The sequence below is a fragment of the Oncorhynchus clarkii genome, chromosome 20 (genome assembly GCF_045791955.1).
Source record: "Oncorhynchus clarkii lewisi isolate Uvic-CL-2024 chromosome 20, UVic_Ocla_1.0, whole genome shotgun sequence".
Lineage (NCBI taxonomy): Eukaryota > Metazoa > Chordata > Actinopteri > Salmoniformes > Salmonidae > Oncorhynchus > Oncorhynchus clarkii.
Genome location: NC_092166.1, coordinates 68,854,927 through 68,872,544, shown reverse-complemented (window position 1 = coordinate 68,872,544; position 17,618 = coordinate 68,854,927). Strand labels below are relative to the sequence as shown.

The window sequence follows — 17,618 nt, the reverse complement described above, 5'->3', positions numbered from 1 at the left end:
GCCCTCTGTAATCACTGGGATATACTTTGCTCACATTATATATGAACAGAGAATGGATTCAATATACCAGGCAAAACAACATGTACTCACTACTTTTGGAAGTAATGGCTCAGTGTCATGCAGGAGACTTAGTCTGCATCCCAAATGGCACCCTATTCCCCACATAGTGCATTACTTTTGATTAGAGCCTATGGGTTTCTGGTCAAAAGAAGTGCCCTGTATAGGGAATAGGGTGCCATTTGAAACGGCCCACTGTTACCTGGCCAGTGCAATGCAAGAGACTCCTTTAAGCCCAGTTTAAGAGCTCTGTGTTCCTCCCAGTTCCTTTACGACTGGTGTAAGACATAACCTTGAAGGAACTTGACAGCCTGTTAAGTTTTCTGCTCCAATACACTGAACAGCAAAACCTGTGTTGCTTACCTAGCTCCAGAGGTGTAAGAAACCTCACATAATACGTAACCTATTTATTGAATTTATGGCACATTAGCCTCGTGAAATTCGGTCTCTCAAGCCAGTGGAAATAGGCTTCTAACAACCAGTGGTACACATTCACAGTATTTTTTAGGATGGAAAATAATTGTATTTGCTAAAATGTTCTTCCTGTGTTTGCCAAGTATGTATTAGCTCCTTCAGATTTCATAAGTTTGTGCGAAGTACTGTAGAGGGAAGGATGTGGCTGGAGACAAGGCTGTGAATTCCAGGTTGTTGCTGTAAAATAAAATGTGTTCTCAGTAACAACAGAGGGTAATATGCAAGTATGCATAAAGCCCGTCATTTGTTCTCTCATCTGTTCGATAGGATTACATCATCACGTTGAAGTCTATCATTGCGTTTTTTCATGTTCAGGAGCAGATAGAAGAGTCATTGGGTGATTTATAATGCCTTTAGGCTGCTATGAAGCATAACCAACCTACTCCATTCCACCCTCAGTGTGTCCCCCAAATGGCACCCTATTCCCTATAAAGTGCACTACTTTAGGGCTCTGGTCAAGGGACAAAGACTGTTTTCATCAGGTTACATAGCTGCAGCACTGCAGTCTGTTTAATAAGAGTAACCTCTGCAGGCTGTACTTGTTATCTATCTATCTATCATCTGTCTGTCTATGTTTCATGGGAAGGCAGTTCCGGACAAAGTGTTTGTTCTCTCTGGTCATTTCCCCTTGGATGGCATTACATTTATACACAACACTTCTATCTACCCTGGTCTGACCCTGTAAAAACAAGGTAGTTGCAACAATGTTAACATTTTTGCTGTATGATCTATTTCATTCAGGGTCAAGAAGGGTCAAAATGAATAGAGAATTGGTCACATGGATGATGCTGGGGAGGCGAAGCAGGTACGGGAAGTCAAACATTTAATACAGAACGGACATGGAACGAGACAGGAACAGCGTCAGCACACAGGGTAACACAGACAAATTACAATCAATACAGCAGCGGGGAACAGAGCAGGGAACTGACAAATATAGGGGAGGAATTAAACAGATGAGTGAGTCCAGGTGAGTCCAATATTGCTGATGCGCGTGACGAGGGAAGGCAGGTGTGCGTAATAGATGGAAGGAGTGCATGATGCAGGGCAGCCTGGCGCTCTCAAGCGCCAGGGAGGGAAGAGCGGGAACAGACGTGACAGAATTAGAGAATGTTCACTCAGCAAGCAGTAATAGAAACCTGCTGTCTTTTTGGGCAATAAAACCCAGATTAATTACCTTTGGGTCTTTACAAGCTTCCTCCCCTCTTAGCGTTATCAGACTAGATGGTATGCAGAACGTCCTCTCCCTTTACTATCAGAGATAGTAACCCTAAGGTCAGACAAAGGTTGTGTCCCAAATGGCACCCTATTCCCTATTTGGTGTGCTACTTTTGACCAGAGCCCTATGCAGCGGGCCCTGGTCAAAAGTAGTACATTATATAGGGAATAGGGTGTCATTTGGGATGCAGTCATACATATCTTAATTTGATCATCCTGTTGAATAAGAACTTATTTATGTGTGGGGCAAGAGTTGCTAAGATGTTTGTGCTGTAAGCCTCATGTAAGTCATGCTTCAAATAAATAGTGAGCAGTAAGTACAGGAGTTAGTCATGTCTATCTTGGAACAAGTCAGGATTTCTCAGAGATGTGGAAACCATTTACCATCTAGTGTGGGAAGGATCCCTCAAGTCTACTGTCTCTATATCCTCCTGGGTATGTTCTGAGTGGGTCTGATGCTGAGCTAATGATCACTCTGACCTGTGAGGTAACTGGGTCAGCATCCAAAATGGAACCCTATTCCCTATATAGTGCACTACTTTTGATCGAGGCCTTGGTCAAAAGTTGTGACCTACAGAGGGAATATGAGTTGCTGGCTTTGTCTTGAAGAATGAATGGATGGCTCTAAAAGATAATAGTGTTTTATGACACAATTTATTCAGTTCCAAGGACAGTCAGTCAGGCACAAGTGCAGTTTTTCCTTTCACACACTAGCCTACTATCTAGTAAAACCTCCAAAAAAGGCCAAATGTCCAGGCCAACGGTAGCCTAAATAGTTCCCTTCTGGCACCCTTTTCCCTATTTAGTGTACTACTTTATAGGGAATAGGGTGTCATTTGGGATGCACATAAAGACAGAAATCTTGAATCTGGGTCCATTGGTCTTTTGCTTGTGTAGTTAATTGCTTTAGGTGCCACTAAAGCAGCAGTTTTCAGAGTGCTAGCCCGGTGAGAAAGAGGGCGGGCTGAATCCGGATTTCTTATTAGATTAATGGCTAACCTCCCTAACCACCTGACCTCCCCTCTCTCCCCCGCTACATTCAGAGAGCAAGTCAGGTTTTTCTTGGAAAGTGTACACTGGTACCTCAGTTCCTCACACTACGCGGTCTGTCTCTCGGTGTGTTTCCTGACCAGGGATATCAAAGGCATGTGAGCTCGTGTCAACCAACTTCTCTTCTCCCTTTAGCCTCAATCCCCAGCTTGACATGTCAGATGTCACCCAACGTTCAAGATGGGTGCTAGTCAGAACAGAGGCCATTTAACCCCTGATGGTTAGGGTACTTTGTTGTTTCTGATGCTGTCAACGTTGTGTATGAAATCTCTATCTGTTTGGGGCGGCAGGTAGCCTAGTGTTGGGCCAGTAACCAAAAGGTTTCTAGATTGAATCCCTGAGCTGACAAGGTAAAAATCTGTTGTTCTGCCCCTGAACAAGGTTGTTAACCCACTGTTCCTAGGCCGTCCTTGTAAATAAGAATGTGTTCTTAACTGACTTGCCTAGTTAAATCAAGGGAAAAAAAGGAGCCTCTGGGGAATATGTATGACCGAAACATATTGTAGTAATGGGTGAAAGACACATAAAGAAGATAACCTCTTAAGTTAGCCACAGCACTGGTACTGCATTCATTCTAGACCAAACATGCTGTGATGTTTCGCTTTTGCTCTCCCTCTTTGTCTTCCTCTCGCTCTCTCTCTCCCTCATCTCTCTTCTTCTCTCTCCCTTGATGCAAACTCATCTTCCATATACTGCACTCACACACACAGCATGGAAATCACAGCAGTGCTGTTACAATATCTTTGTTTTGGATTTTGGATGTTATATGAGGACGGTGTTACGTGATCTTTCTTTCCTGTCCTTTGAAGTAAAGCCATAGAGTCTACGCCTCCTTTAGTGCTGGGTTGGCTGACACTTGCTGTCCATCCGTCTCCCAGTTTGCATAATAGGGGTGCTGCTGACAGCCAGGGAGTTCTTAATACCAACGGTCCAATCAACACTGCTTATGTAACTGTGGAGGGAGTTGGCACAGGGCCTTAATAGTTCCTGCAGCCCTTCCTTCCATCCATCCATCCAGACCCCAAATCAACATACACACACCTCCTTCTCCTCTCTCCTCTATATGGCTATGAATACAGATTCTCAGAGACACTGTATTTAATGATGAGATGGTCTTGTCTCCGCAATAACAATGGGAGTCATTGTCGCAAAGCGGAAAGGCAGGCGGTCTGCTTATTAATTCCAATAATCCCATAGAAATGCATTGAATAACGCTCTATTCCCACATGGACAGATTGTGACGGGAGTGGACCCTCTAGCTTCGCCTCTTCTCTGATATTCTCTAGCCAAACAAAGAGAGAGGAGACATTTAGCGACCCCAATTCATATTTTACACCCCTGCAGTGCAACAATACATTTGGGAGATGTGTAGACTTACTCTATTCAGGAAAGGAAATAAACCAGATCAAATCAAACTTTGTCCGCTGTGCCGAATACAACGTGTACACCTTAGCATGAAATGCTTAATTACAAGCTCTTAAACCAACAGTGCAGTTCAAGAAAACTGTAAGAAAATATTTACCAAATAAACTAAAGTTAAAAAAACACTCGATTAGATCAATGTTACAATTTAATGCATTGCCATAGGCCAAATAAATATGGCACAACATGATGTATTTGGTTATGTTGTATATCTTAAGGTGCAACATCTATGAGGTGTTTGTCTGTGTTTTGTCATTGAGTTCATACAGCAGTGAACAGCAGTGGAAAAACAAGATAAGACCTTGTATGATATCCACCCAAGTGGCATTCTCTGTCAGTGCTGTCATCTCTCTCTAGGAAATAGCCCAACTATACTATAGTGTTCCAGACCAGCCAAGGTTTCTCACTACTAAGACAACATAGCATAGCTTACTGTTGGTTTCTCTTTACGTTCAGACCAAGTTAAGTGGCTAGTCTGTCACTTGTATTGTATCAGTGTTAAATCCAACCATATTAAAGATTATATGATTATATTTACTGAATCTGGAAAGCATGTGATGACCCATCATGTTTAAGTGGATCTGACAACATAAATGGTCTTACTTTCACACAAGGCACATCAACTCATCGTACATAATTATCTGTAGTTTGTATACACGTGTTTATGCTTAAAATGTATTATTACATCACTGTGAAATTAGTCCATCACACAACAAACCTATCCCGTGATAGCATAAAATGATAGCAGAAAGTCAGCACAATTGATGTTTTCACTTTTACTTACTCATATTCTGGTATTCCTTATTATTCCTGACATTTTTTTCTATGTGAGTAGTAATAACATGAATACATTTAATTTATAACACATTTGATGAAAAAAAAATATCCCAAATTCAATAGGTGTTCATTGGATACAGCTTTTGAATGAGTCAACATAATCAGTCCGTAATCAGACACATGTTACAGGACACCTTTGGAAGCAAGCAGCACATTTTGTCAGGCTCTTGCAGGCTTTAGTTTAGGAAGACCTGAATAAGTCATTGGCTCTTCCAGGAAAGCGTCTGAAGTTGCCTAAATGTATTATCTGTATTATGTATTTGAATGTGTTGTGCTTGCCATGTGGTATAGTGAATGGGGTTTAAGGAGCTGTCAAGGCTTCCAAGTGGACAGTCTGTTAGCCATGAGGATACATGCACATACACACTACAGTTGGCTGTTCTGTAGAGGGATCTTCAAGATAAACAGGCCAGTCAGGTTGTCAATCAATAGGAGATGCACATAGTCCTCTGCTCTGGGGTTCGGATTAAACACACTTGTCCTAACACAGACTTCTGCAGCTTCAACTTAATGACAGTCTGTACCATGCAGTGGGTCTCATCGGTATAAAAACAAAGGCAGGGGAAACACCCAATCAGATCAGTGGGATCATTATTTAATGCTGTCACAGTTTACTCAGAATTTACCATCAAGGACACTGAAGCTGTCTCCCATCAATTACTGTACTCCTAACATACGAGTCCTAGAATGTATCACCTGTAGTCGCATCATACTCCTGTCACACCAATTCTCCACATAAATACATACAAAATCATTGTTCAAAAGTCCTAAGTGGTCTGTGTTGGAAACAGAGGCACCATGTTGGAATCAATCTTCCAATTGAATTAGTGTTTGGCAATTGATGGACGTCGGTTGGTGTGGGAATGGGAACCGCTTTTTGGGGGCTCCCCTTGCATGCCTCCCTCTCTGAGATAGTGTGCTCCCAGTGTTGATAGGGTGTGCATCCCAAATGGCACCCTATTCCTTATATAGTGCACTACTTTTGACCAGGGCCTTGTGCCGTGGTCAAAAGTAGTGCACTATAAAAGGGAATACGGTGCGATTTGGGAGGCAGACAGGGCCTGGTAACATGAGTGGCAGCCCCCTTCTCTAAAGGGGAGGAAGGAGTCGTGGTCAGTCAATTGTAAACATAAACATACCCTCAGTTTTTCCCAGAACAGCCTCAATGCAGGATTCATGGTTGTAGAAGTCTAGAGGTCTCTCTGGTGTTTTCCAAACAGCAATCCACCCACTGCAGCCTCCCGGCAGCACTACACTAGAGACTCAATCAAACCATTCATACACTTTTAAAATGAAGTGCTTTGTAACACTAAAACTAGTGGCAACTGAGCTGCCACCACCTTAAAGGAGACAAAACCTTAACTTTGCTGGAGTATTGAAACACGTGGTTGTCAGGGTATTAGAACAGATTTAAGATGTACTGAAACATTCATCCTGAGGTGTTCTGAAATATGCCGTGGTGTAACACCACATAAGACCTGGAAAAGGTTGAAAACCCTATGGTGTTTAGAGTCCCGTATAGTGCAGAATTAGGTCCCTCTTTTGGTATTGTTTCCTCTCCAAAAGCTCCCAAAAACTAGGATTGTGTTTTGAATCCTGTCTAGTGCAGAATTAGTTCAATTTTTCTGCAGTTTCCAAATACTGTAAATGGGAGTCCCTCCCCTTAATGTATATTCCCTGCTCTTATATCATGTACTGGTAAACTCCTCATTGGTAATTCCAAAAGGTCAAAGTTTTATGCTCTAACAAAGCACACAAAAGTTGGTCCAGGACAATAATTAATGAGTAAAAAAAGTATTTGAGACATGATTGAAGAATCAAAAGTTGTATCTTTTATTTTCTAATTATCAAATGACAAAACATGAACAGGTCTTCCAGATGTTTATATTGATAAAGTAAGACAGTTCATAGATCTGTAAGGTTTTTCTCATGTTATTCCTCAAATTCAACTGATATGCCATTATATTTCACATCCATAAAAACAATATTTCAGGCAATGACTGCTAATGTTAGCAGTAGCACACATACAAAACTTGTGCAAAACGTCAGCTAAGGGCTCAATCAAATCAAATTGCATTTGTCACATGCGCTGAATACAACAGTGAAATGATTAATGCGATCCACCGTTGAATCACAATAGAGTTGAGCTAGATGATGATTGACAGTTCAGTTGGCATTAGTATTCATTGGCTTTAGTTAGGATCAGCCAGCCAGTGGATAGAATAAGTGATTAAGCAATGCAAATCTAGCAACATGATGACAATATTAATGTCAAAAGTGGAATGCAATAACATGTGTTGTGGTAGGCCAAAGCTAGAGCAGGCTAAAATGGCAGTGGCTATGTAGTGTAGCATGTAGGGTATACATCAGAGCAGATACAACTCGTAAATCTAGTAGGCAAACAAGCCAGCAGTATTAACTAAAAAGCAGGCCTTCATTTACCTAAAACACAAGTGCCCGAAAGGTGCAAACAATGACGTGTCAATTAACTTCATGAGGCATCAAGAAAGCTGATCAATGGATCAAAAGGACTGTTTTTACTTGGACTATTAGCATTAGCAGCCAAAATGCTACACAAAATAAATGTTCTTATTGAGTGGATTCATTTTTGGTTTCCTTCTTCAATGTGATAACATTGTATACTCACGTATTCATTGACGCATTCTTTCTTGGATTTTTGTTGACTAGTTCATCTGAGCATTTGGTGTGCTCTCACCTCTCTGAGTTTGTGAAGTACTTGCCTGTTTTTATACTTGACCATACAGTTTGCTAGAGGGCACACCTGCCACGAATCCCATCTCTCCACCTCCATGCCCCAGACTGGGGGGATTCTGAACAGTACAGCACAATGTTTGCACAATGTTTGAAGTTAACATTTTGCCTTCAATCATATAAACATTTGTCTTCTGATGTGTTAAGATCCTCACGTGGTGTGTGGTTGAATGGGTAAAATTCCAAATAATTTTGGCATTTTGCTGTCCCAACAGTCAGGGGTTCAATTCCTGCTTTTGCCTGTCCAACTTTAACTCCTTCTCTGTCTCTGTCTCCTCCTGTTTCTAATCTGTCTAAACAAAACACAGAAACAATGTGTCAGGTAGCCTAGTGGTTAAGAGTGTTGGGGCAGTAACAGACAGGTTGCTGGTTTGAATCCCAGAGCTGACTAGGTGAAACATGTAACCTTGAGCAATGCACTTAACCCTAATTCCTCTGGATAAGAGCATCTGCTAAATGACTAAAAGGTTCACATCCACCTCCTCACATGAATACCAGTGATGAAGGCCCACTTTATAACTACCTCTGCTATAACCTACATAAACATTTTGATTGTAACATTATTTATAATCTCACAAAGTTTCCTGGCAGCTGTAGCCTATAATTACTGCCAAAGTCTGCTCTAAGAAAATTATTCAATTCCGTGTCTTCTTAAGAACATTTACTGAAAATTAAATAATTATTTATAATCAATCAATATTTATGCTATAAACAATTTGCAATTTAAAACCATTTGATTATATGAGAGACACAGTCTGCTAAAACATTACTTTTGTGTTTTGTTGCTGCCTTTTACATGCACTGAAACATCAACAAGTGTTTTCAGAACGCTCTCTTAAAAACACAATTATTTAGAATGAAGAGCCACTTTGGGTGTTTCAGAGTACTTCCATTCTGTTTTGAAATCTATTCAGTGTATCATAACACTTACATTGGGTTTACATTCAAACACCCTCCAGAAACACCAGATCTCAGCTTAGGTGTACTACTTTTCATGGTTTCAGAGTTTTTAGTCTTTCTATTTTAACAGTGCACCCCACTCTGCACACAAATGACTTTATTCACCCACCTACCCACTGTGATTACACTGTGTTCGGTTCAATTTCTCACAGCTTTTGGAAACCTCTTAAAATGTGTAGAAGTCACAGTTCAAGTTTCTATGGAAAAATATAATTATGTAACACTGGAATCTGGTTCAGCAAGATGAATGACCAACGGCGGTAAACATGTCAGTGGTTCTGTTTTTCTCTTCCTCTAGCTCTAGGACACACACATTTACATATTTTTCAACACAGCTTGATAAGCTTATAAATTCTGTATTGAGTCTTGATAATAAACTATAGTCACAAAACCAGGCCTGATGGATGGAGTGTGTTGTGTGTGTTCCCTGCAGTATGCTCTGCCTATAGAATGGAAATCTGACTGTGTATGTAATCATTCTAGAATATATCTATTTTGTGCTCCGTTCAGACGCGTAAGCTGACCAAGGTGGAGCGGCAGAGGTTCAGCGAGGAGGTGGAGATGCTGAAGGGTCTGCAGCACCCTAACATCGTCCGCTTCTACGACTCCTGGAAGGACAACTCCAAGGGCCTCAAGTGCATCCTTTTGGTCACTGAGCTCATGACCTCAGGCACCCTCAAAACGTGAGCTTGACCTTTCCGCCCCGACCTGGCCTCAATACTCGTTGTAGTAGAGGAGACTGTTGTGCCTGTTTTGCCCTGTTTCCTCTACAATTTTTTCCTCACAAATTCCTAGCGTTTTAATATTTTCTATCTTTTATCATGATCATAGAATCTTCATAGAAAACAAGGGTTGATCAAAATAGTTTTCCATGTAGACTTAAAGATGGGTTCCTGATAGTCCTCTCTGGTCTGGCCTGTACTGTAGGTAAGGAAGGAGAACAGTTAGTATATGAGCCTCTTTAGGTGATGCATCCTAATATCCTGTGTTTACCTGCAGGTACCTGAAGAGGTTTAAGGAGATGAAGCTGAAGCTACTGCAGCGCTGGAGCCGTCAGATCCTGAAGGGGCTCCACTTCCTCCACACCCGCACCCCTCCCATCATCCACAGGGACCTCAAGTGTGACAACATCTTCATCACCGGCCCCACCGGCTCCGTCAAGATTGGAGATCTGGGCCTGGCCACACTCAAAAGAGCCTCCTTCGCTAAAAGTGTCATTGGTGAGCACAAAGAGCCTATAATTTTTTTTAGTTCTATATGTAATTCTATGTTGGGGAGTGTTTAAGGTCAGGTGTTGTTGCTATGGGGTTCACCCAACTGGGTTCATCAAGTTTTAGGGATTCATTTAAAGTTTTAGTTGTTTCTAGATTATGACCATTGACGTTGAGTGCCCTTTCTAGATGCTCATTATTAGATCACTCTGCCACAGATTCCTACCCTATGATGCATGTCCAGTGTAATCAAATGTCTGTCCCCTACAGAAGATTTGTTTGTGTAAATCTGTTTGTCGGTGTGTGTGTATGTTTTCTTGTGATTGGTATTGTCTCTCTCCTTTCCTCCAGGTACCCCAGAGTTCATGGCTCCGGAGATGTATGAGGAGAAGTATGATGAGGCTGTGGATGTCTATGCCTTTGGGATGTGTATCTTGGAGATGGCCACATCAGAGTATCCCTACTCCGAGTGCCAGAACGCAGCACAGATCTACCGTAAAGTCACCAGCGTAAGTGGGAATATATGCAATTAGGCAGACCCATTTATCCAAAGCGACTTACAGTAAGAAGTGCATGTATACATTTTCGTATGGGTGGCCCCTGTGGGCTCAAAACTCAACACCCTGGTGGTGCAAATGCAAACGCCATGCTCTACCAACTGAGTCACACAGGACCATAGTCCCACACAGAGTCTCCTCTCTCCTTGCAGTGTTCTTCAATAGCGTAATTGTGCACACGTTTGCTTTCCTTCCCTTGCACAATGGAAGTGACAAAACAACCTTCTGGATGTTCTGCAGATGTAGGATCTTAATTTGGCCTCTATTGTCACATCAAAATAATCATTTTGAGTGTTTAGTCTATAATGTTGCTTGATTGGTGGTTAGGCTATTACCTGGTCAAAATGAGGTTACATGAAAAGTGGAATACTTTAGTATAACCGTGTGTTAGTGTAGGTTTTCAGTTAATTTATGTAAATCACAAAGCTCATCTGCAGCAACAAAATAGTGATCAAATTAAGATCCTACATCTGTAGATTTCTGGATGAAGTTTTGATGTTAGACTCCACTCCTCAGAAACAAAGTGGCCCCATGTGAAATTATAAAAGCACAATTTTTTAAATGTTTTTGTTAAAAATCCAATGCAGTCGTTTTTATCTCAATATCAAATCATTTTTGGGTAACAATTAAGTACCTTGCTATTATTTTTTTCAATTAAAATGGTCAAAAGTAAACAAAAAGAGCTTCTTAGGAAAGAACAATTTTTCAAGCAAGAATTTTGCTAGGACTGTCCAGGAGTGGTCTAAGCACACACAGTCTGCCAAATATTTCCAGCTGGCAGGCAAACACTGGAATACATTTCTGAGTGACAGAGTGAGGGTTTTGCATAGGCACTTTGTTGCGTTTTTTTGTGGGACTGTAGAAAAATACCCGGAACATGAAATAGTGTTATTATATGGTTCCCATGCTTTTAAAATAACGGTTCTGTTCCGGAACAGTATAGATCATTTTCGTTCCCAGTTCTGATTCCGTTCCAAGAAAAACGTTGTTATTTTCCAGTTTTCGGTTCTGTTCCCTGAACTAGCGCAAACTCTGTGGCTATGTCTAAAATGACACCCTATTCCCTATATGGGTCTGGTCAAAAGTAGTGCACTGTATAGGGAATAGGGTGCCATTTGGGCGCATACTACTCTCAAAACGTATTAAAGCAATCCAGAAGTAAGTAACTCGATGAAAGGCCAAGCTTCTCCCTGACCGAGGTGTTTACTACTCAAAGAGGGAGTCAGTAATGACAGGAACCTCTACATTGAGAGCTGTGTTCTTCGGCTTTGGGCTGGAGCATACAAGGTGGTGACGCCACAGTGGGTTTGGGCAGGCGATGGTAGAGTGGTGTGTTTTGAAAATGACGTCTGCATTCTACACAAACAGCGCCTTTCTCTCTCTCTCTCTCTCTCTCTCTCTGTCTGTCTGTCTGTCTGTCTGTCTGTCTGTCTGTCTGTCTGTCTGTCTGTCTCTCTCTATCTCTGTCTCTCTCTCTCTCTCTCTCTCTCTCTCTCTTTCTTGAGACAGACAGCAGAGCAAACAGAGCCTTGTAGAGGCTGTAGAGTGGGTCTGAGAGAGTGTGTATGGGTCATAAGTGCAGGTTACTGTAGTCGTCTCTGATCGGTCGCCACTCGCCATCCATAAAGTCAATGTTCCATAAACAACTAAAAGGCCCTACTCAGGGGAGTCTGGGGCCTTTACCTGTCACTGTGGAAGTAAGCAGTGCATTCGAACAGAGTCAGATCAAAAGAGAACTCAATACTCAACCAATACTCAATTGGTTTGCTTGCTTGTATACTGTCTGTTCCTTTGTTAAATTGATAAGCCATAGAGATATTATAATTATAGTGGAGGCCAAATGAAGGGCAGTGTACTTTGTGGTCCATTCTTGTAATCAAGTGTTTGTAAGAGTTGAAGCGATTTAGAGAAAAGGGTCCTTTACAGCTCGATCCTCTGTCTCAGAATAAATAAGCTAACAAGGAAATTGCAGGCCTGTGTCTGCCCCTTCGCAAATCGCAAACATAACAAGTCAACATTGTTGCACAATTGCAACAATGTATACCAGCTAACCAACCAACAACCTTTATTTACCCAACGGTTTTATTTTAATGTTGGAATAAACATGGGGTAACATTAGGACAGTTGTGATGTTAACCTTGGCTGTTTAAAACAAGTGGGGATTTGCTCCATTCTCTTATCAGCGTTGTCTGAGGTAGATTGAAACAGTTGCAGACCCATAATGGACTGCTCACTGCGCTGCACTGATGAGAGACAGAGGTCTGCATTCTTTTTGTAGCCACACTGCCCTTTAAAAGGACAACACTAACACAAACAGAAAAACAGACTCTCTGGTCTGTCCCATTTCCTTGCCCCTCGTCTCTCTCTCTCTCTCTCTCTCTCTCTCTCTCTCTCTTTCTCTCTCTCTCTCTCTCTTTCTCTTTCTCTTTCTCTCTCTCTCTCTCTCTCTCTCTCTCTCTCTCTCTCTCTCTCTCTCTCTCTCTCTCTCTCTCCCCAATCACTGTTGTGAGTTCACTTATCATGAGGGAGGAATGTCTTGCATGTTTCTGTGAGGCAACATCTGAGAAAGCTATGCATTCTCCTATGTTACTCTTATGTCCCCTAGGTTACCATTGGTTACCATACGTTACCTTACATTTTAAACCAAGCAGATAAATAAACAATGTTAACCAGATTGCTTCTTCTCACAGGGGATGAAACCAGACAGTTTTTACAAAGTCAAGGTCCCAGAGCTCAAAGAGATCATCGAAGGATGTATCCGGATGGACAAAGATGAAAGGTATTGGGCTATTGGGCTTCTCATAATATCCTTACATTACATAAAACACATGAGACATTACACAAATGGTGAAATGAAATTCTGGTCCTTCTGCTAAGAAATCTATATATCAAATCCTTTGGTGTTCAATTAATTTTGTCAAATTAAGAGGAATTGATTGAATTTAATAGTTGTATTATTCCTTTACCTCAGGTACACCATCCAGGACCTGCTGGAGCACACGTTCTTCCAGGAGAACAACGGCGTCCATGTTGAGTTGGCTGAGGAGGACGACATGGTGAAGTCAGGCCTGAAGCTGTGGCTCCGGATGGACGACACCAAGAAACTCCACGGGAAGTACAAGGACAACAACGCCATTGAGTTCCTGTTCGAACTCTACAAGGACGTGCCAGAGGAGGTGGCACAGGAGATGGTGAGCAGCTCACATTTCAAGTTGCAAGTTTATTTGCCATACTGCATGTAATACATACGTTGTACGTCTTACTCAGAGCAGAGCTCTCAGCGGATCATTGAAAACAGCAAAGGATAAAGCTGAGATTTATATACGGTAAGATTGGTATACTATATCCACTCCCTTTGGTACCACTCATGAGTTGATCTCTGTTTCAGTAATAGGCTGTGTGGGACAGCTCTATGACCTACCACTGTAGGCTGGGTACATTCCCACAACACTTGACCTTCGCAGTTACCTAACATCATGGTCTCTTTTACCTTTACTTCCCCTACATGAATGATTAAAGGGAGGGTTTACAGTTGTGGCTCTCACAAGAGAAGGACCAGTGGAAAGAACTAAGGTGTAATACTATAGCTATTATGCAAGTAGGTAGTAAAATCAGCTTACATATTGTTGGAGTGTCGGTGTTGCACCAGGTGAAAACACAGCCATTCTTATATTTAGAGACAAACAAAAAAGTTACACTCACATATCCTGACACTGTATGTATAGAAAGCAAACCATACAGTGGTGATAATGAGTACAGGATGAGTTGAAGAAGGAATATCCTGTATAGATACTGATGATATATATATTATATTTGCCAGTGGTGGAAAAAGTACCCAATTGTCATACTTGAGTAAAAGTAAAGACAACTTAATAGAAAAAGTGGAAGTCGCCCAGGAAGATACTACTTGAGTAAAAATCTAAAGGTATTTGGTTTAAAATGTACTCAAGTATCAAAAGTAGAAGTATAAATAATTTCAAATTAAGCAAACCAGTCAGCTCCATTTTCAGACTTTTTTTATTGACTGATAGCCAGGGGCACGCTCCAACACAGACATATTTACAAACAAAGCATTTGTGTTTAGTGACTACGCCAGATCAGAGGCAGTAGGGATGACCAGGGATGTTCTCTTGATAAGTGTGTGAATTTGACCTTTTTCCTATCCTGCTAAGCAGTCAAAATGTAACGAGTACTTTTGAGTGCCAGGGAAAATGTATAGAGTAAAAAGTACATTATTTTCTTTAGGAGTACAGATACCCCCCAAAACTACTTAAATAGTACTTTAAAGTATTGTTTACTTAAGTACTTTACACCACTGCTATTTGCAACAGACCCCAACCAGCAAACACAAGGAATCTAATGCAACATAGTTTATGATTCGATTACAATTGTGGACACACACTGACATATGCTTAGCCCATGAAGTGAAGTGGATCCGGCTGCAGACAGTCTGTCAAGGGCACAGGTCAGCATTTAATCATCAGCACTAGAAATGTGAGAGGAGAGCGTGGCTCAGGAAGATAGCGGAGGTCAGGGCTTAATAATATAATGCCTGTCTCTCATACAGGACGCATTACGAAGCAGCTTCTCCTTGGCTGAGTCCCAAATGGCACCCTATTCCCTGTATAGTGCACAACTTTTTTTTACGAGGACCCACACACTAGGGTGCTATTTGGGACATAGCACTTGTGTCCTCCAGCCCCTTTAGCAGAGGTCACTTTTAATGAGAAGGACCCGGCCTGGCCACCAGCCACAATTCCATACATGTAGCCTTTTCATCAAGATCCCATTTATTATTATCCAGAACTGGGTTTTCCTAACTTGGTCCTGGTTCCCCCCCTGGGTGCATGCTTTTTACCCTAGCACTAAACAGCTAATTCAAATAACCATCTCATCATCAAGCTTGGATTATTTCAATCAGCTGTGTAGTGCTAGGGCAAAAATTAAACATGCATGGGGGGGTGGGGGTCGGAGGACCGAGTTTGGGAAACCCTGCTCCAGGACATATTATTTGGGCTATGGGAATCTAACAGCGTAATCTGACAAGGTGTTGAGCGAGGGTGAGAGAGGAGGGAGGCAAATGACCAACTTTCGGGACATCCCAAATGGTACCTCATTCCCTATATCAGGGGTCCAAACTCATTCCACGGAGGGCTGAGTTTTAGTTTTTTCCTTTCAATGAAGACCTAGACAATCACTTGAGGGGAGTTCCTTACTTATTAGTGACCTTAATTCATTACAAGGGTGGAGTGAAATCCCGCAGACACCGTGCCCTATATAGGAAATAGGGTGCCATTTGGGACGCAGTCCCTGTCTTCCCCGCCGGTCTGAGACTGGAACACTGTGTTCTGAGTGGGACAGGTTTGGATGTAACACCATCCTTTAAAGGTCCACTCTGTGATTTACAGCTGTATCTTTTACATTGATTCTTGAAGAATATCAAAGGGCCTCAGATCAGCCCTTCCATAAATAGACAGCGTCTGCACAATACAAATTGATTATCTACACAGCAAATGACAAGACTAGCGTCCTGTCCAGGGGGGTGTACAGGTCTACTATTTTAATTTGATCACTGTTGTTGCAGAGGATTTTCCTGCCCAGCAGGAAATGCAAACTTGTAGTGTATTCAAGCTTTAGAAAGGCTTCTAAAGTTTGTAATTTCCCCTTTAAATTGTCAGACTTTAACAAAAAAAGTTATCAACCCTGCAAGAATGTCAATTTATTATAATCCACATAATAATTCACATGTCCTGTTGCTGCAGGATTATTTTCCTGCTGTGAGAAACTGGTCAAATTAAGATAGCATACGTACAGTGGGGAGAACAAGTATTTGACACGATTTTGCAGGTTTTCCTACTTACAAAGCATGTAGAGGTCTGTCATTTTTTTTATCATAGAGACGGAATGTAAAACAAAAATCCAGAAAATCACATTGTATGATTTTTAAGTAATTAATTTGCATTTTATTGCATGACATAAGTATTTGATACATCAGAAAAGCAGAACTTAATATTTGGTACAGAAACCTTTGTTTTTAATTACAGAGATCATACGTTTCCTGTAGTTCTTGACCAGGTTTGCACACACTGCTGCAGGGATTTTGGCCCACTCCTCCATACAGACCTTCTCCAGATCCTTCAGGTTTCGGGGCTGTCGCTGGGCAATACGGACTTTCAGCTCCCTCCAAAGATTTTCTATTGGGTTCAGGTCTGGAGACTGGCTAGGCCACTCCAGGACCATGAGATGCTTCTTACGGAGCCACTCCCTAGTTGCCCTGTCTGTGTGTTTCGGGTCGTTGTCATGCTGAAAGACCCAGCCACGACCCATCTGCTCTTATTGAGGGAAGGAGGTTGTTTGCCAAGATCTCGCGATACATGGCCCCATCCTTCCTCCCCTCAATACGGTGCAGCCGTCCTGTCTCCTTTGCAGAAAAGCATCCCCAAAGAATGATGTTTCCACCTCCATTCTTCACGGTTGGGATGGTGTTCTTGGGGTTGTACTCATCCCTCTTCTTCCTCCAAACACGGCGAGTGGAGTTTAGACCAAAAAGCTCTATTTTTGTCTCATCAGACCACGTGACCTCCCATTCCTCCTCTGGATCATCCAGATGTTCATTGGCAAACTTCAGACGGGCCTGGACATGAGCTGGCTTGAGCAGGGGGACCTTTCGTGCGCTGCAGGATTTTAATCCATGACAGCGTAGTGTGTTACTAATGGTTTCCTTTGAGACTGTGGTCCCAGCTCTCTTCAGGTCATTGACCATGTCCTGCCGTGTAGTTCTGGGCTGATCCCTCACCTTCCTCAGGATCATTGATGCCCCACGAGGTGAAATTTTGCATGGAGCCCCAGACCGAGGGTGATTGACCGTCATCTTGAACCTCTTCCACTTTCGAATAATTGCGCCAACACTTTTGCCTTCTCACCAAGCTGCTTGCCTATTGTCCTGTAGCCCATCCCAGCCTTGTGCGGGTCTACAATTTTATCCCTGATGTCCTTACATCGCTCTCTGGTCTTGGCCATTGTGGAGAGGTTGGAGTCTGTTTGATTGAGTGTGTGGACAGGT

The 17,618-nt window shown here is 42.1% G+C and overlaps 1 protein-coding gene across 2 annotated transcripts in view; it reads left to right on the top strand.

The window, feature by feature from the left end:
* Positions 1 to 17,618, top strand: part of LOC139376800 (WNK lysine deficient protein kinase 4a) — a 70,818-nt gene that overhangs the window by 32,248 nt on the left and 20,952 nt on the right. For both annotated transcript variants that reach the window (XM_071119731.1, XM_071119730.1), the window contains 5 exons: positions 9,298 to 9,470; positions 9,787 to 10,007; positions 10,350 to 10,507; positions 13,246 to 13,334; positions 13,527 to 13,746. In XM_071119731.1, the coding sequence (XP_070975832.1) occupies positions 9,298 to 9,470; positions 9,787 to 10,007; positions 10,350 to 10,507; positions 13,246 to 13,334; positions 13,527 to 13,746 (861 nt within the window). The remainder of the gene's footprint in view (positions 1 to 9,297; positions 9,471 to 9,786; positions 10,008 to 10,349; positions 10,508 to 13,245; positions 13,335 to 13,526; positions 13,747 to 17,618) is intronic.